At 49.9% G+C, this 19,576-nt stretch overlaps 1 protein-coding gene across 1 annotated transcript in view; it reads right to left on the bottom strand.

Annotated features, from left to right (window-relative positions):
* Nucleotides 1–6,545: 6,545 nt before the first annotated feature.
* Nucleotides 6,546–19,576, bottom strand: part of CASS4 (Cas scaffold protein family member 4) — a 37,959-nt gene continuing 24,928 nt past the window's right edge. Inside the window, exons 3-7 of the mRNA XM_040459681.1 lie at nt 14,642–14,743; nt 13,565–13,645; nt 11,355–12,680; nt 10,047–10,124; nt 6,546–7,773 (exon numbers count right to left, since the gene is read on the bottom strand). Of these exons, the coding sequence (XP_040315615.1) occupies nt 7,363–7,773; nt 10,047–10,124; nt 11,355–12,680; nt 13,565–13,645; nt 14,642–14,743 (1,998 nt within the window). The 3' untranslated portion in view covers nt 6,546–7,362. The remainder of the gene's footprint in view (nt 7,774–10,046; nt 10,125–11,354; nt 12,681–13,564; nt 13,646–14,641; nt 14,744–19,576) is intronic.

Raw genomic sequence — 19,576 nt, 5'->3', positions numbered from 1 at the left:
TAACACTCTCAACAAATCCTGTGAAGTGGTGTTCTAGTAGGTTCTGGGGGAGTAAGATTCTCTAGGCCTGCAACTTTCATACTGCCGTGTGGACCGTCTATAGATGAAATGTTGCAGAGTTGGTCCAGGAATGTATCTGATCCACAGCCCCCTTTATTTATTTATTAAAAAGCAGGTGTAGTGAACAGAGGCAGCTTTATCAAGGCTACACTGGTGTTTACTTGCCTTTTCCAAGAGATAGGTTGCGTTAGGTCCATAATGAGAGGCCAAATCCCTTGCAAAACCCCGGCTAAAATCCATGACTGTCTGCTTTCAGGCTCTTGGCTCTCTTTCCAGTTTTTCCTTTAATTATGGTAAATATTAGGGGAAAGTCTCACCACAGCGAGTAGGGTGGACCTATACGATTGGATGTTACCTTGCTGACCACAGTGAGACATAAACAAACAAACAAACAACCCTGAAAATATTCCCCAGCTGGGAACAGAAAACATGTGGATATGAAAACTTCAAGGACTGTAACATTGGATTCTCTGTGACTGCAATTGATGGGAATTTAAAGACAATAAACCTTCTAATCCGTTGGTCTCTCATTGCCTTATGATTTATTTTTATGCCGATCACAGGAATTGTAAACTGTGAGCGTGGGGACTTTGTTTTAGTCCCCATCGTAGCCTCGGTGCCTGGAAGAACCTTTGGCTTGCTCAGTATGTATTTCCACAATAAGCCCAAAGGAAGTACAGACACGTTCAGCGAGGGTGATAAGTCCAGTTTGGGCAGGCCCTAAAACTGCTACGTACTAGGGGAATCCACTTACAAGTACAGAAATAGAGGCCTGGAAAGATCAAAGGACTCGCCCAAGGTCCCACAGCTGGTAGGAGGGAGAGCTGGGACTGGGTTCCAAGATTACTTTTCTCCCCCAAAGGACTGCAAATCAGGGACGGAATAGCGTAAACCCAAAGATCTTTAGATAGACTCTCAAACCAGTGCTCTTTTCTGGCAACAAAGCCTGCCCCTCCCCTACTTCATTTGGAGAAGTGAAAATAGAAATACCTGCTCTGCATTTAACCTTGGCGGTGGACCGGGAGATCGGGAGGCACGGTTTCCTCTGTCTTTGTAACTTAGGAGGCAGGGGGTACAACGCCTTCCATTTTCCGAATGACAGACCTGAGACTGAGCTGTGCAAGGTGTCTTGGCTCAGGGGCACACGGCAGGTGAGTAACAGGAGTTCAAGATGAGAGGCCTTCTCAAGTGAGGCCCATGGAACTACAAATGCCATGTTCCTTAACCTCTCCCCCAAAGCTACCGTGACACCCAGCAAAGCAGTGACCACTGGGTGGGCCGTTGAAACTCAGGCAGCTGGATTCTTTTTTCTCTTCCTCCTTGGTTTCCTCATTTAGAGTATTGGCTATTAGGCTACGCTGTGCTACCGAAAATACACAGCGTAAGCTTTTATATAGTTAATATCAGCGGTAGCAACTCATTTGTGTTGAGACCTGGCTAAGTATCAGGTACCTCACTCGGTGTCCTTCACGTGCTTTGTGCCATTTTGCTTGAGCCACGTTAGACACGCTGGAGTCATCAGCTGCTGTTACGTTCCACTGCCTTTGCTGAACGAACTGACACAGGATATTCCCTTGTGAGGATCTTTGACGACAGCTTTGCCCCAGCCAGGCTGTGGATGTGAAGGGCGGGAGATGGATGACACCAACAGAAAGAAAACCATGAGCCCCTGGCAAAACCAGGATTTCTTAATCCCAAAAGGGTGTTGGGACCCACTGGAGAATTTGAGAAAAAGTTTGGACTCACTCCCCGTGGAAAAATATCCGGTCGTACATAGAAAATATTGCTGCAGGTAATACGAATATGTATCTCATTCACCAGCTCCTGAGGCCTCCGCCAAGATCAAGTAGTTTAAATGTTCCTACTGCCTGTTGCAATTGTTTCCAAATGTTTTAGTCTTCTGAACTGTTGAGGGTTTGATTTCCTGTGAGCTCTCCCCCTGCGCCGTAGTTTGAAATTCTGTCTGGGGGCACCTGGGTGGTTTAGTCTGAATGTCTGACTCTCGATTTCGGCTCAGGTCGTGATCCCAGGGTTGTGGGAGCGAGCCCCGCGTCGGGTTTTGTGCTGAGCATGGAACCTGCTTAAGATTCTCTCCCTCTCTCTCCCTCTCCCTCTCTCTCTCTCTCTCAATAAAAAAAATACAAATACAAATAAATAAAATTCTGTCTGGACAAGGCTGACAGGCAAAGTGACTCATTTTGAGAGTTGGCATGAAAAACCAACAAATATGTGTTACGGTTCTTTAAGACTTTTACAGCCACATCATTCAAGGTTACACTTAAGAGGATGTCCGAAGGAGGGTTAAAGTAAAATAAAGTGGGAAATGGAAGTAATTACTGAGATAATTCAGGACAAAAAAAAAAAATGTACTCTTAATTTGCAGTCTTAGGGAAATATTAAACATATTCCAGGAATATACAGGCCTTATGTCTACCCATCTGAGCTCATGTCTCCCCCTTCCCCCCAGAACCCCCACCTCTCTTGGCCCCAGTCACACTGGCCCCTTCTCTCCTCTGAGGGCTCCAGGTATGTTTCTACCTCTGGGCACCTGCCTTGCTGTCCCCTCTCCAGGAACACTCTTTTCCCCTGTGTGCCAGGCTGGCTCCCTTGTGTGACTGAATGTCTGCTCTAGGACCCCTCCTCCGAGCTTCTCCCCTGACCACTACCCCCACCTTGATTTAATTTCATCATGGCACCTACCACCCCTGGCATCATATTATAAATTTAAATTTTGACATCTTGTGTGCCGTGGATTTTTTTTTTGCATTGATTATGATTGTTTAAATATTGCATCAAAATACAATGTATCTTGGTTGCTAGGTTTTCGGGTGCCCCTTTACATTTTGCGTTCAAGGAGAATGCCTCACTCACCTCACCTCTTCTCGCCCTGGTTTCCTGCCGCCCCCCCCCCCTTTCAGCTGGAAGGAAGGCTGCACGATGCAGAACTTTTGTTTTGTCCCCTGCAGCACCTCTGGTGCTCAGCAGAGGCCTGATAAAGGGGAGATACTCCGTAAATATTTGTCCCATGAATGAATGAAAGGAAAAAGGCATTGGCAAATCAGCCTACCCTAAACGGGAGACTTTTGCACAGGGGAAGCTTTGGGAGAGCTGGATGCACATTGGGGGAGAATATAAAATTTTTAAAAGCTGTTTTGTGTGTATATATAAAAAAGATAGTTGCCCCCAAACCAGAAACACAGCTCCCCAGCGCTTGTCACACTGGCAGATCTCTTAACTGGGTTCCTCGTCACTTCCATCCTCCTGATGAAATTTAACTTAATTGAGGTCAAGTTGCTATCACCACAGGCACCACCACACCAGCCACTATTTCCTCTTCCTACCTTGAAAGGAAGCAGTACAGAGTTCTGGGCATTAAAGAAAACTACTTAGCAAAACGTTGCTGAAGGTAAAAAAAAAAAAAAACAAAAACACACACACACACACACACACACAACAACAACTGATACTATTCTATTTTTAAATGTTTTTCAGAAGTAATTGTCCTATTGAATTAGTGGAAACTCATCCCATAACTGCTGTCTTTCAAAAAAAAAAAAAAAAAGGAAGGAAACACATTTAGCTAACAGCAGCAGTTTTCAATTGTTTTAAAGCCAATGGTTTTGTACTTTGTCAACAAAGTTGAACTTGGTTTGAACTCATCTCAAATATATATATACACACACAAATATGTACAAAAATATAGAGAGAGACAAATATGTCTCCAGATATATTTAAATTTAAATATTTATTTATTTATTTATTTATTATTTGAGAGAGAGACACAGAGAGAGAGAGAGAGAGAGAGAGAGAGAGAGAGTGAATCCCAAGCAGTCTCCATGCTCAGCTCTGAGCCCAACGTGGGGCTCGATCCCATGACCCTGGGATCATGACCTGAGCTGAAATCAAGAGTCAGATGCTCAACCGACTGAGCCCCCCGGGCGCCCCAACCACATATGTTTCTCTACCTGTCTGCCTACCTACGTCTGTAGTGTTCCGAAAGCAATGGAGATCTGTTGATTACCTGTTAGAGTCTCTCACTTATGAAGGACCGATTGAGTTAAAACGTCTAAAGCGTTAGAACAGGGTCTGGAAGGTAGTAATCGCTTATTCAATATGTACTGCTGTCATTACTATTGTGCGAAAATAATCTTCCCCGCTGGTGTGAACACCCACAGGTGCCTCCCCGCAGCCACCCCTCCTTCTTCCGACAACATTCCTGACTTGGGTCGGGGCCCCCGTTGGGACACAGCTCTCCAGGGTCTCTCGCATTTCTGTATGTCCTCTGGGCAGAGGCGCTGACGGCATTTTGTTCTGGATTACCTCTTCTAGGTTGTTTTCAGCAAACACCCTTGGAAGAGAGAGGTGATGTCTCCCTCCGGAGCGGAAAGAGAGCTCTGTTTGCTGCCCAGTAAAGGTCATGTTTCCCTCTGAGGCAAAACTTGGCCGGGTCTGCACAGAGGCCATTATAAAAGACCGGGGTCGTCTACGCTCAGAGTTCTTTGGCTTTGACACAAGCCCCCAGTGTGCACAGTATCACCTGTGCCTTCCTTTGCTTTGCCCTGGGACTTGGGGTCAGGTGGAAGAAGGAAAGGTGAAGCACAAGCTGCTTGTGATGCTGTGAGGAAACTCCTTTGTCTCTGTGACATAGCCCACCTGACTAGTGTCCTTAGAAGGCTGGCTCATGAGGTTGGCCTTTGGTTGCTTACAAAAGCTGGCGTTTGGGGAGGGTTCCCAGCATCCCCAGGGTTGGTAAGAACGGGTCAGTCTGCCTAAACTGTTCATACAGCGAGTGTCACTCGTGCTGGCTACGTGCTCTCCTTCTGGGAGCCTGGAGTTAGGGAAAATGCTCTGGAGAGGCTGCTGACCATAGGAACCCCAGGCGTGAGGCTCTCGCGAGCTTCCCTGGCTGGGAACATCGCTCGTGTGCTGTCACAACTTGTTGCTGGGGGAATTAGAATTGTCCCATGTGACCACGGGGACAGGACCGTTGGCCACTTGAGCCTGGTGTCCTTTGTACCTCACTCTCTGAGTCTTTCCCTTTGCTGGCCCCTTTCACTGCAATGAATCATAGCCACGACCGCGAACATAATGCTGTCTTGGGATTCCTCCTAGCGAATCATTGGACCTAGGGGTGATCTTGGGGACCCCAGACATATCCTCTGATGCCAGCGTCTGTGTCTTCTCTCAGCACCCGTGAGACTGGCAGGCTCACTTGCTGATTTAAAGCAGGGAGATCTCAGACACGTGATGGTTGTTGGGAGGGCCATTCTTCTCCCTCTCTCCAGACACATGAGACTGTGTGTGTGTGTGTGTGTGTGTGTGCGCATGTGGGTGAATCCCGTCTAGGTCAACCTGGGTATTACATGCCCTGCTTGTCGTGGGCTTTCAGGGACAGGCACTTGCTCTAAGCCAGCCCAAGCAAAATCAAACCATTTTCTTCTCCTTTGGCTACAAACCAAGGATATAACCTGGCGCAGCTACCTTGCAATCATGAGTGTTAACACAGAGCAAGTGGGACCGAGAAACTGGGCACCCACACCAGCCGGCCTTAACGCCAGGCTGCCCCTGGGCTATTTAAGATACTTGAGTCAATGAATTTCCTCTATTGCTTAAGAAAGATTGAATATGGGGCACCTGGGTGGCGCAGTCGGTTAGGCATCCGACTTCAGCCAGGTCACGATCTCGCGGTCCGTGAGTTCGAGCCCCGCGTCGGGCTCTGGGCTGATGGCTCAGAGCCTGGAGCCTGCTTCCGATTCTGTGTCTCCCTCTCTCTCTGCCCCTCCCCCGTTCATGCTCTGTCTCTCTCTGTCCCAAAAATAAATAAATGTTGAAAAAAAAATTAAAAAAAAAAAAGAAAGATTGGATATGGTTTTTGATCGCTTCCAACAGAAGGAGTTCTAACTGATACCGATCACGGCTGTTCAAAGAACGGGGCCTCCCTGTTCTGGCGGAGAGAACCAAGCCAGCCCCACAAAAGACGCGGTCCTCCTTTAGGGACCCTAAGAGTAACTCGGTGAAAATAACCAGCCTTCTAGCAGTCAACAGTCTAGAAGTGCCGACCGGGCGAAGAGCCTGGATCTGGTGACAGTTCGGGTCACTTCCAGCCCGAAATGCAGAAGGCGTTTAGTGGCTGAGGTGTGTGGAGGGGATGCTGTAACCATAGCAACCTGAGCTGAAGTCCCAGCGACAAGGAGCAGAAAAGGAGGTGGTCTGATTCGAGAGGCGCTTCCTGCACCACCCTCAGACCCGTGCCCGGCAGTCGGTGTCCTGTCCACACCATACCTCCTGCCTGCACCACCACGAGGGACGGCTTTGCCTTTTCCGTGCTAGCCTTGCCCATGAGCACTTGGCCTCTACTGCGTCTCCTTGCACACGTCCGGGAGAAGCATTTGAGTAAGACGAGTCAATATCGGAGGCTTTGCTTCGGCCCCAGAACCCGGGTGATACGGATCAACGACTCTTCCAAGGAAAGGATTGCTATGAAGGATGTTTTGAGTCACGATTATATTTACATAACGTTATAAATGGTAACAGATTTGAGACTGTTGAAGCATCAGCCTTTTCTGATTGGGCATGCTGAATTTACTGACACAGAATCTGTGATACACAAAATAAATTAACAAGGAACCCAACAGAACGTGTTATGTTGGAAATATAACATGCGTCTTTAACTTGGTTAAGATGAAACAGCAAATATGTACAGAGTGTAAGAGGCAGATACATAATTTGTACCAAATCTCACAGAATTAAGTCAGTCCAAAATGAAAAACAGAACATTTGCTGACGGTCGCAATAGGAATTGATCATCTGAAAATAAGTCTCTCCTCCTTGACTTTCACCCTAGCACCTGATACATTGTATATGTATCTCTCCAGCATTTGTCCCTCTCCCCACTGGATTGTAAACTCCCTGAGGTCAAGGGCTCTGATTCACTGCTATACGCCCAGCACCTAGAATCTGACATATAGTACATGCCCAATAAATAAGTGTTGAATGAGTGAATTTAAGACAGGCGTGCATTCAACCAACATAAAATTGGTTTCTACCACATCACTTGGTACGCCGACCCCACACGCTGTGCTAAAACCTTAGCGAGGTCCTTACTTAATACCTGGCTCTCTATGGGATAAGTCAATGTCCTGGGGTGGCTTGGCCCTTGGCAATACCGGCTTTGGCCACCGTGGCTGTTTCTGCCCGTGGCTGTGGCCCCGGGCTGGCTTTTCGCATAGGACACAGTTGCACGGCTGGGGACCGGCAAGTTGAAGCTAAGAGGTGAACAGGGAGAAGGCGGGGGAAGGAGGCTCATTCCAGCGCCCCCCGGAATTGCCGAGTGTGTCGTTCCAGCTTCTGGGCCTCGGCCTGGAGGTGCCCCAGGGCTGCCGGGCTGGGGTACTTGAGCACGGCGTGCTTGGTGGCCAGCGCGAGGTTCTTGAGCAGGCCGCAAAGGTGGCTGCTGCCACAGAGAATCTCGTTGCGCATGTCCCTCTCCTGGGTCTCCTGGCACAGCGTGTCCACCAGCTTTTGTCCCACCGTGATGACCAGCTTGCTCTGCGCGATGAAGATCTCGGGGGGCTGGCTGTTGCTCAGGCTGCTGTTAAATACGCCGATGGCTTTGAACAGTGCCCCGAAATAGAGCCGGCAGTGTTGAGAAAGGTGGAATCTCTTCTCAGGGTTCTGCTGACTCAGAGGCCGGGGGGTAGGGGAACAAGGATGCTGGAAGAGGGAGGAAAGTAATCGATCAGAGGCAGATTTGATCGCCAGGCTGTGGGTGTCTCCCTTTTCCTGTTTTGCTCAACGTTCTAGACTTTATATCAGAAAAAGTGCAGCTTTGTGTGGGGAGCCCCACCGTGCACCATTTGCCTAACAAATTAATGTTAATGTTTTCAAAGCACGGTTACATATGAAATATGGTATTTACATATACAATATTATATATTGCATTGTGTATATCATCTTATGTGTTAAATACATAAAATCTCATTCAGTATTCTCAACAAACCATTAGAAGCCCGTTCTAAGAAGCAAATGGGCAGAGGTGCCTGGGTGGCTCCGTTGGTTAAGTGTCCGACTTCAGCTCAGGTCACGATCTCACTCAGGCCTTGATCCCACGGTTCGTGGGTCTGAGCCCCGCATCGGGCTCTGTGCTGACAGTGTGGAGCCTGCTTGGGATTCTCCCTCTCTCTCTGCCCCTCCCCCTGCTGGCACCGTCTCTGTCTCTCTCAAGGTAAATAAAGAAACTTAAAAAAAGAGAGAAACACATTGACAATGAGTAAATCTATAACCTTAAAGAACGCAAGAAAACTCGATGAGATTTAAAAATTTACTCAAAGAATGGAATTTTAAAAAAATCCTTTCTAATTTCAGCATCGGCAATAAACCTGATCCCCCCAAATTTCCGGAAGAAATCCAAATACGCTGACCTATCTGTCCTACTATGACAATATTTCTCTAACTTGCTAATAAGGTTTCATTTAGAGTTTTCCTTTCATGAGTTTTAGTTTCTGAAATATGGAACCGATGTCTTCCCAAAGCCTAGGCACTATCGAAAGATGCTCAGCAAAGGGTGCCTGGGTGGCTCAGTTGGTTAAGAGTCTGACTTCAGCTCGGGTCATGATCTCACGGTTTGTGCGTTCAAGTCCTGCATCAGGCTCTGTGCTGACAGCTCGGAGCCTGGAGCTGCTTCGGATTCTGTGTCTCGCTCTCTCTGTCCCTCCCCTGCTCTCTCTCTCTGTGTCTCTCTCTCAAGAATAAATAAACATTAAAAAAAATTTTAGTGGCATCGAATTTAGTGGCAACCACTCCAGGGGATAACCAAAAGCCTCTTTGTTAGGTTACAAGTGGGGAGATTGATGCTCCCTGAAGCAAAGGGCTGCCTATGGTCATTCATTTTGTAAAATAAAGATGTGGAGTTCTAGGCGGAGTCAGCTAAGTCTGAATGTCTTAGTCTTTTCATGAAACTGCATGTTCTCTCATCCACGTGTGATCTCAAAGCTCACAGCCTAGAAGAACTCAGTGTTAGGGTCTGACTTCGTATGTTGAAACTCCACCCGCTAAGGTGAAGGTGGTAGGAGATGGGCCTTTGGGAGGTAACTAGGATTAGATGAGGTCATTTGGGTGGGGCCCTGTGATGGGATTAGTGCCCTTGTTGGAGCCCTTGTCTCTGCTCTCTGCCACCTGAGGACACAATGAGAAGACAGAGGAGAGCCCTCACCAGGATCTGCCCAAGCTGACACCCTGATCTCAGACTTTCAGACAAGAGTTCTCGTCCCAATTTGCCCCCGAGATGTCCACATGATCAGACATCTCTGTCCTTCTCTCTTCCACTCACACCCACCCCCCAGCCAGGGAGCTGATCTGGTTCCCTGTTCTCCAGGCTCTAGGTACTCAGACAACCTTCACCAGGGATGCCCTGTCGGCTTCCTTCTTCACCTTGACTTGTTTCATCTTTGTCTTTAAAGGAACCCACTGGTTTTACTTCTATTACTTTAAAGGAAACTTTTCAAATTGATGACTGGAAAACCACTGTCATTTGTCACCGGTAAGAAGGAACCAACAAAACTAAGCACCATGATAACATCTTTGAATGTTTTTGAAAAAGAACATCAAGTGTCACAGAGGCGTTGGTGACACATAAGCCCCAAACCAAAATGGTTTTCCTGTTGTAACCAGAAGCATTAAAAGAGAATGTCAAAGGGAATGTGCATCCATGGTATCTAACACCATGTCAGTCCCACCCACGCTAAACCTGCGACGCCCGGAACTGTCACTCATGGTTCAAGGATCATGCTCCACATTCTGCGGCTCGTTGGACCTGTTCATCTCCAGGGCTCCTTCTACTGCAAATAGGAAGAACCATCACAAACACCACATCTATTCCCAAGGCGTCATGGATCACGGCTATCATGCTGACTTGTTCATAGCAGGAGGCATCTCTAGGGATGAAGCATGCGAGTCAGAAATACGGGCGAGCCGGCGCTGTCACTTACCTGTGCTTCGAGGTTTTTGTTTTCATCCAACCTTTGTTCCAAGATGGGTTTTCCTGTCTCTTCTAGATTAGGCAACTTCTGAAAAATAAAATCCCTTCCAATTACCAACTTGAGTGGTTTCGACACGGTTCAGAGGTGTTTAAGTCTACTTTAAAAGGTGAGCATTTTGGGGCTCCTGGGTGGCTCAGTCGGTAGAGCGTCCGACTTCAGCTCGGGTCGTGATCTCCCTTTGTGGGCTCGAGCCCCGCGTCGGGCTCTGTGCTGACAGCTCCGAGCCTGGAGCCTGCTTCGGATTCTGTCTCCCTCTCTCTCGGCTATCTCCTCCCACCTCCTCTTGTGCTCTGTCTCTCTCTCTCAAAAAGAAATAAACATTAAAAAAAGAAAACTTGAGCATTTATGTTTTTATTTTTGTGAATAGTTTTGCCCCCTGGTGCCTTTTTTTTTCAACAAAGGAAACTTTGCCAGACCCAGGGCTAAATTCTGCCTACCCACATGGCCTGATATAAGGACACATAGTTTAAAAATTATGTATGTTTGTATTTATGTATTTTATACCTCTTTATGTCTATATCTATATTTTTAAAATAGGGAATGAAAAACACCCAGGTTTCTGCTTTCTCTAGAATGTGTTAAAGCTCTTAACACCAACCAGCAGGCATTTTGACAGAATACCACACAAGATTGGGGCTAAAAGGGATCAAGTCGTGTTGACACAGCCCCCAGGTTACCTGCTGTACCCCTTGACACTCGCAGTCCTTGAACCAAAGGCTCTTTTCCTATCGTGTCTGAATTCACGCAGCCAAGTATTTCTAACAGTAAATGAAGGCTGGAGGCTGCTAAGAACACACACGATTTGGAAGAGTGTTTACACTTCCTGTTCTGTTTCTAAGAAACACAGAGACAATGACTAAATCTACAACTTTCAAAAATGCAAGGAAACTCGGTGGTGAGATTGAAAAATGTGCTCAAAGAACAGATTTCAAAAGGGTTTCAAAGTCCTTTCTAACCCTGGTGTTAGAGATAAGCCCCAAGACACCACGTTTCCAGAAGACGTCCAATCTGCCTGAATGTTCGAATGCCTATCTTACTTCTTAATAAGATTTCATCTAGAACAGCATTTCCATGAATTTTATTTTCTGGAAAATGGAACCAACGTCTCTCAGAAATTATCAAAAGATTATCATCATTCGATATTCACTTATTGAACTGTTTCTAACAATTACGGAAGGATTCTCAGCATCTAACTGATGGGCGACGTCTCCAGATAAAATTTGAAGGGCTCCTTGTGTTCTACCACTCGGAACTCACCTGTTCACAGATACTCGTCCCGTTTTTCTTTAGTATTTCAGGGGAGTGCTCCCTCTCCTTCTGTTTATCAGAAGGAGCACTTCTGTGGTACAATTCCATTTCTCTTCGGGGAAGCTGGATGCATTCGGCAAACTTAAATTGTGCGTCTGGGGTCACTTGCAAGGTGTCTCCCTTTTCACAGTTCTGCTTGAAAAGGAGCTTCCCGTTGGCAATGACCATGGAGGCAAACCTCTTGACGTCTTCCGGAACCGTCCGCGCCACCGTGACAAATCTCTCGAGGTCGTCCGGGCTCTTTTGGGCTTCGTCCGTCACGAGGACTTCCAGGGACCAATTGCGGCTATCCAGGCTCTCCTTTGTTCCGAGCAGGATCTGGTAGGAGTTGGAGATCGTCTGTAGCTGGTCCCTAATTCTGGCCTGAAAGTGAGTGTCACTGAGGTTGCAGGCGGTCCCACGGACCGTGCGGGCAAAATCCAGGAAAGCCCTCAAAGACTCCTCCACGTGGTCGGCGGCCCTGCGGATGGCACTGACGTTGGCCTCCAGATAGTCTCTGAACCTCCACCTCCTGCTGACAAAGAGCATCAGGCTTGCGACAGAGCCGGCCACCTTGTGCTGCAGAGACGCTGCTGTCTCTCGGGCCCAGTCCAGGTCCAAGCAGAGCTCCTTCCCTGCCTCCTCCGAGCAGGAGCTGGACGAAGAGTCCGTGGCCGTGGAGGAGCAGGAGACAATGCTGGCTCGGCTGTCGGAGCTGGAAACGGACAGGCTGTCCGCTTCCGGAGACAGTGATGGGGGCCGTCCCGAGAGCCACGAGGAGCCACGGTCCGCGACGTTCTCTGAAGCCCCGTCGGCACGCCCCAGCTCATGCTGGGCCTGAGGGCCTCTCGGCGTTGCTTTAGGGATGTCATAAATGTTTGGCTTGGTGTTCTGCTGTTCCGCGCGGGGAATCAGAAAGCTGGAAGGAACCTTGTAGCCGACACCTTCGTCCAAGGGGAACGTGTCCCTCGAGGCCAGAAATTTATACGTAGGAATTTCTGGAAGGCTGAGTTTTTTCTGCATGGGCACATTTTTGTGCAGGTATGGATCGAGGGACCTTGCTCTGCTATTTGGAGGACAGCGGAGGCTGGACATATACTGGGGGGAGCAGCATATACTGGGGGGAGTGTGGGGCCCCGATCCTTCTGCAAAGCTGCTTAGAGATGCGTTTCTCGTACTAGCTTTTTCCGGAGATACTGGCGTGTCATAAATCCACTCAGATTTCTGAGGGCTTGGTAACGTGTTGTAGCCGCCTTGCCTCAAGGCAATCGCTGACGTCAGGGGAGCACTCTGCCCCTGTGAAGAACCAAACAAAATTGCCCAGGTTAGCAGCGATAAAGAGAGGGTGTGAGCCACTCCTTTGACGAACGTGTGTTAGGCTGAGGGCCTCCTAAATGCCAGGTACTGTGCTTCTTAAAAATCTGATTGTCACTCCCCTACTCCAGCTTCTCCAGGGGCTCCCCATTGCTGGTTTTGCTCAAGGCCCTTCACAATCTGCTTGCACCCACCTTCAGGCCTCCACACCACTCCTGCCACCACCTTCCTCTTGGGTCCAGTCGCCCAGGCTGTTTACTGTCCCCTGAACTCAAGAGTACTCACTGAGCCCACTGTATTTCATTTGGCCCAAACCAGCCCTTCTGTTCTAAAAGCCCTCCCCACCCTTTCCTTTCTACCTAACAAACTCCTATGCAACCCTCACGACCCTGTGGAGATGTCCCCTCTTTTGTAAGGCCTTCCCTGAGAACCTTGGGTATAGGCGTATGCATCGTATACATGGGACAGAATTCAACGATGAACACGGGTTCCAGATTTTCAAATTAAGGCGTCTCTCCAGTAAATAAAAACCTACTTTAACACATCTGTGAGGTATAGAATAATAAGCGTTTAACTGAGATCCACTGGGCTTTTGCTCCGCGCCAAGCACCGTAGTAGGTCCTCCACAGGAATATCTCAATTCTCACAATTAGTCCGCCATAAGAAACTGAGGCACGGAGAAGCTAGAGGACTCACCCAAACCACATCGCCCACCCTGTTCCTGAACATCACTGCCATCAGGTTTCCAAATGAAATAAGTTCTGCTGTGAGGCATTTGTATCCCTACTTTGGACCACGCTGATAAAACGTCCCGGAGGAGGCTCACATTTTCCTAGCAGCAAATCTCCGCATCTCATCATACTCACACTTGGTTGGCTGGCCAGGGGACCAAGTCCTGCCTTTTGGGGGCCGGCGGGTACGTCATATAACTGCTGGTTCTCTGGCTCCTGGGGAGAGACCGAAAAGGATAGCTTGGATTTTTCCCTCCCGATGGACGCACATCACAGACTCTGCCCACGCCAGTGTTTTTTCCAAAGGAAAATGCAAACCACTGAAAACTTTGGGGCTTCCGGTCATGACGCTTGCAAGGCAGAAGCTTACATGGTTATGTTTTCAACAACGGACCCTGTGCTTTAAAAAGCTCGCCTTTTCGACCGAAGATGGGGACAAACTAGAGAGAGAACGAAACGCAGTTGGCCTGAGTTAAAAACAGTGGCTCATTTAGTTCTGCAAGTTAGCCTTAGGGTTGACTTTAAAAGGAATCAAGGAAATTGGGACTTCGTGGGGCACCTGGGTGGCTCAGTCAGTTGCAGAGGCATCCGACTTCGGCTCAGGTCATGATCTCACGGTTCTTGGGTTTGAGCCCCGTGTCAGGCTCTGTGCTGACAGCTCGGAGCCTGGAGCTGCTTCGGATTCTGTGTCTCCCTCTCTCTCTGCCCCTCCCCTGATCATGCTCTGTCTCTCTCAAAAATAAATAAACATTAAACAAACAAACAGGGTGGAGAGGGCCGGGGTGAGGGTGAGGTGAGGGAGGTGAGTCCTGTATGTGTCTTTAAGACTTCTGTGCCCAAGGCCAGCGCCTCCTTGTCCCACGTGGCCCTGCCTGTGCTCCTGGCACCTGTCACGGCAAAGGGTCAAGTGCATTCATCCAAGGGCCAGATGTGGGTCACACCTGAACCTGAGCAAGAGCCAGACCAGAAGTGGGGGGGTGGGAGGGGGAGCATCTCAGGAGGCTGAGGCTGGAGGCGACCGGCCTGTCCCAGAGCCCAGGGAGGAGACTTTGTCCCCGAGCCAGTGATCACTGGCCCACCTCGGAACCTGCAGGTGGGAGGTGTTCAAAACCAGGTGTGGGAGAGGCGGGCGGTGCCTGCAGGGATGCGGGGGAGCCATCTGGGTGGCGCGGAGAGCCTCACGTGTGGGGCAGGGCCACGGCTGAGACTCACCTTCCGCACCGGGGGGCCCCGGCTCTGGGTCGGCACGTCATACACCTGGGAAGGCCGAGCAGGCAGCGAGGCCCAAGCGGGTCTGGGAATCGTGAAGAGGGCCTTGGGGAGAAAAAGAAGAGCCGTGGGAAGGAAACGTCACCGTGGTGTCCACAGCTCAGGCTCCGTGTTACCCTCACACAGCGAAGGCACCCCCGCAGCGTGGAGGTGTTCTCCCCGCACCCATAACGTGCGGCCCTTTGCTCAGACGGCGGGGGTGGGGGGACCCGGGACATGAGAGGGGCGGGTCCCGTGGTGGAGGGCAGTCTTCTGCCTGCCTCAGCCTCAGCCTCAGCAGGGAGCAGCTTAGAATGCAGAGTCCTGGGCCCTGAATCTGGGTCTCCGAGTGCCCCCGGGGAGTCCTGGGCCCTGAATCTGGGTCTCCGCGTGCCCCCGGGGAGTCTTGGGCCCTGAATCTGGGTCTCCGAGTGCTCCCGGGGAGTGTGGGGATATGCAGCACCAGCCAGCCTCCAGACGATTCTGAGTTCGCTTGGGATCTGAGGCTGTGATTCAAACCCAAGGTTACTAATGTGTTCACTCGATGATGCTAGGTACATCCTCGGGGTACACCTGAGGATGTAGCCGTGAACCAGGCAGGCAGAGAGGCTCTAAGGGTGTAAAGTGAAGGGACTATCGGGGGTGTGGAAGGGGCAGGGGCGGGTCGCGGGACTTGTCGCTCCAGCTGAGGGCTGATGGGGCCGCGGGAGGTGACCACACCAATGGTGGCCTCAGCCTTGGAGTCACTGGATTGCAGTGAATGTCCACTCTAGACCGGGTACCCGGCTAGCTGCTCCTGGGCGACAGCTTCCAAACCCGGCCAGAGAACCAATCACCTGACAAACTTTAAAATAAAACAGTTGCGGGGGCCCCACGTCAGCCCTCTCAAACAAGAGTGTCTCCAGGAGGGGCGCGGGAAGGGGTGATTTTCCAGGGGGGTGGGTGCCGTCTGCCAGGGTCAAGGTCTAAAGGAGGAAATAAAGTATGGACGGAGCCAGGACACAGGCTGGAAAGCGAGACAGGGCCTTGAGGAGAGCAAAAGGTCAAGTCCAGAGCGTCTGTCAGAGGCCGACTGCATTTCCCATCTGGCAGCCAGGAACCTGTCACTGCAGGGGGCTTTCCGGATTGGATCGCGTGGGTGGTTAGGACCCGAATGTGCGGAGACCGGGAGGGCAATTCAGGCTGGGAAGGACTAGATCGGGGTCCCTTTGTTCAGGGGGGTGACCCAGCTCTGTGCCCGGCATGAAGTGAGTGCTCGTATTTCCTAATCGATCTGCTTGTTTGGGGCGAAAGAATGTGTACAGCTTGAGACAGTAGGTAGAAGACAGTGGGCCCCCCATTCATCAGGCCGGAATAACAGACTCAGATAAAGCAACTGCGAAGCAGACAGGACAAACCTGTCTCCCCCCGGACGCACTCAGCTGCCCAGTGTCAAAATAACGTCCTTCTGAGTGACGACTATTTCTTACAGAGAAACCTGGTTCTCTAAAATCCTGAGCTCCCAGGAGCATTATGGCCTGAAGCTCTATCAGCGAGAAGGAAACATCCTACTCCCGTCCGTGAGGCAGGCTGGTTTTTCATCCCCAACACAGAGCTTCAGAGGGCGGGTAGCAGGTGTCCCACATCTACCTCAACCTGGTGGTCCCCAAGGACAGCTTTGCAGTCTGGACTGATGCTGACCCTTCAGACACTGCCCTGTTTTGCTTAGAGCCTATCAAGACAGGCTTTGTTTACGCTAAACCCCACCTTTCCCCAACCTCATCACGATGTATGCTACCTTCTTCTGTTTGTGGGATGCCCCGAGGTCCCTATGCGACGTGACCCCTCTCTCTCCGGTGGGCAATAAACCTGACTTTGTCCCTGTCAGTCTCAGGCTGATTGGTTTAGGACGGTGGTTCTCCACCGTAGAGGAACCTGGTTCACAAACGCCCGTGTTTCTTGGAAAACATGGGTTCAAGATGGCAATCAATTAAGGAACATGTTTGAGAAATATGGTTTCGAAAGGTTTGGGGGGACAGATGGAAACTCCAGTTTGGGAACTAGTGGGTCTGAGAGTGATTCCACCAGGAAGTTGGACGCTTTTCACTTGAAATATGAAAGATTCCCCTTTCTGAATTCAAACCAACATCAGATGTGTTCTTTGTATGGTGATTAAAAAAAAAAAAAAGTCGGGCTAGTATATTATATTAAGGAAGTTGGAATAAAAAGTAAAACAAAGCTCGAGATAGTGGTTACCCTGGAGGAAGTGACTCAGAGAAGGTGGGAGGGGGGCTCATGAGGTGCTAGTTTTGTTCTATTTCTTGATATGGATACTAGTGACTAAGAGGTGCCCTGAGGATCTGTAGATTAATCTCAATAAAAAGCTAATTGCGGGGGCACCTGGGTGGTTCAGTCGGTTAAGCGTCTGACTTTCGCTCAGGTCACGGTCTCACGGTTTGTGAGTTTGAGCTCCCCATCTGGCTTTTTGCTGTCTGCACGGACCCTGCTTCGGATCCTCTGTTCCCCTGTGTCTCTGCCCTTCCCCCAATCATTCTTTTCCCTCGCGCGCGCACGCGCGCGCTCTCTCTCTCTCAAAAATAAATAAATAAACTAAAAAAATAAAATACAACCTAACTGCAAAGTACAGTGTCAGCCACAGAGTCAGGAAAACGGAGAGCAAGGGCGTTCAAAGTCTAGGGGCAGCGTCAGCCCTACACGGGCACGAGGAAGCTTCAGTCTCTGGTATTCGACACCCTGGGACCCTGGCTGGGCCATTTCACCTCCCTGGAAACTAACGTTCTCATCTGTAAAATGAAGCGTTGTTCCCCAGATCCACAGAGGTCTCTCCCAGCCATAGAGATGTCTGATTCTGACATGTAGCGTCCTGGATCAGTCGACTTGAGAAAGGTGACCTATTTTCACCTTCTTGGTTTTGACTTTTGGCCAAGCTTAACCTAGGGACAGTTGGCACAGGGATGAGGGGAGTCTGTGAGGTGGGGCCACCTGCCAGTTCCAAGCCCGTGGGAAAACAGCTCCGAGCTCGCGGGCTGGACCTGCCTAGTTCTATAAACCAGTGCTCCACCCAGAATGCATTTCCCCGGCTGCCGCGGAGTCAGGCTAACTCCCAGGTTATTACATGAGCGGCGCAGAGAGGTCTGCCTTTTCCATGGATCAGAAGATTCCCAACTGGTTTTCATCCATTTCTTCTAGCTCCTTCCTTCTCATAGTAGAAGAAACAGTGGAATTACTTAGAATCACCAGAAGGCACAACTCGAGGAGAACTTAGACACGGCAGGGCCAGACAGGTAAACAGAGGGTGTTGGGACGTGTCCACTCTCCCAGCACGGCCGTGGCCGCCCCAGAAGCCCGGTGACCCAGCCAGGCGACTCGGGACTGCTGATTCTCCAACTTAAGCAGGAGAAAAAGGCAGGAAAGTTCCCCAGGTGCTTTACTGGGGCCACCTCAAGAAAGCCTGCTCGAGTGGCCAAGGGCCCTGGGTTTCTGAATTCCCCTTTGGTGGCTGTGGTTTCTGTCAACGGCCACAGCCTCACACGAGCGAGGGCTCCAATCACGGACACACTTCATGGTAAGGACAAGTCTCTGACCCTTTTCTGTTTATCACAGCACCCGTCTAGAAGTTACATCCATGGTCATGAGGTGCCATGTTGTCCCCGGTCTCTTCATTCGTGTAACAAACGTTGAAGTTGGAGGAGCCTGGACTGGCTCGGGCACTCGGGGTACCTGGTCAACAACAGTCATCACACCTGTTTGTCTTTTACGGGGGCAGAGGGGGGGACTCAAATCAAACTTTGCCTTCGGCAAAGGCCACTCGTTCTCAGAGGAACAACACCGTGGCCCTGCTCTGAGTCAGCTGCTCAGACAGCAGCGGAACATGCCAGGCTTTGACATGGACCAGCTGTTCCGGAGAAAGGGGCTGTCACAGTAGGTTCGAGCAGCGTCCTTCTGGGGTTTGGAGCCAGCACCCCTGGGTGGAAGCTGTTCTGTGTAAAGGCTGTCTGGTCCTCCGCCTGGCAGCCTGGGGGGTTAGAACATCTGAGCTATTCAAAATATTTTAAGAAACCAACACCTTTCCGTTTGAAGAGGTCATTGGAAGTGGTGTGGAGGAGGCCTGGGTGGTTAGTGGAAACTTCCCAGGGCCCCCAGCACGTACACCAGGGGGAGAGTCCTTCCTGGACACACACTTAGCCAGGACCCCTGCCCAGAGCTCTGGCCAGGTGGGAAGTGTCCTTTGAGCCGAGAGCAAAGCGAACAATGCGGGAAACGCCCACAGTGGCTGAAGACCGTGCAGATGTGTTCTGCACGCCTAGCCCCTCCCTCATCAAGGCCTGGGCCTGGGGGAAAACGATATGCTGTTCAGTCGCTTAAGCGTCCGACCTCGGCTCAGGTCATGATCTCACAGTTCGTGGATTCGAGCCCCGCATCGGGCTCTGTGCTGATGGCTCAGAGCCTGGAGCCTAAGATTCTGTCTTCCTCTCTCTCTCTGCCACTCCCACCCCCACTCACACTCTGTCTCTCCCTCTCTCAAAAATAAACATTAAAAAGATTTTTAAATTGCTTTCCTTCCTAAAAAAAGTTTTTATTCTGCGTTTACCTAGTGTTTTTTTTTCCTCTGCTTTTTAAGTGCTATTTTTTAAAATCGCAGTTGTCATACAGGCCATATATAACACACAAATCCATTTTCTGATCTCTCTGCTCATTGTGTATTTACTGAGTACCAACCTATGGCAGTCACAGTCCCAGGTGCTGGGGACACAGGAGTGAATGAAATAAAGGTCCCTGCTGGACGCCTTCTTTCACTTTCTCCTTAACCAATTCCACTTCCAAAGAGGAACCACTGTTGGTGTGTTTCTTTCTTTCTTTCTTTCTTTCTTTCTTTCTTTCTTTCTTTCTTTCTTTCTT

Source organism: Herpailurus yagouaroundi, unplaced genomic scaffold, assembly GCF_014898765.1.
Source record: "Herpailurus yagouaroundi ecotype Mexico unplaced genomic scaffold, PumYag 246, whole genome shotgun sequence".
Taxonomy (NCBI): Eukaryota; Metazoa; Chordata; class Mammalia; order Carnivora; family Felidae; genus Herpailurus; species Herpailurus yagouaroundi.
Note: the sequence above shows the minus strand (reverse complement) of the source record. Positions and strands in the feature narration are given on the sequence as shown.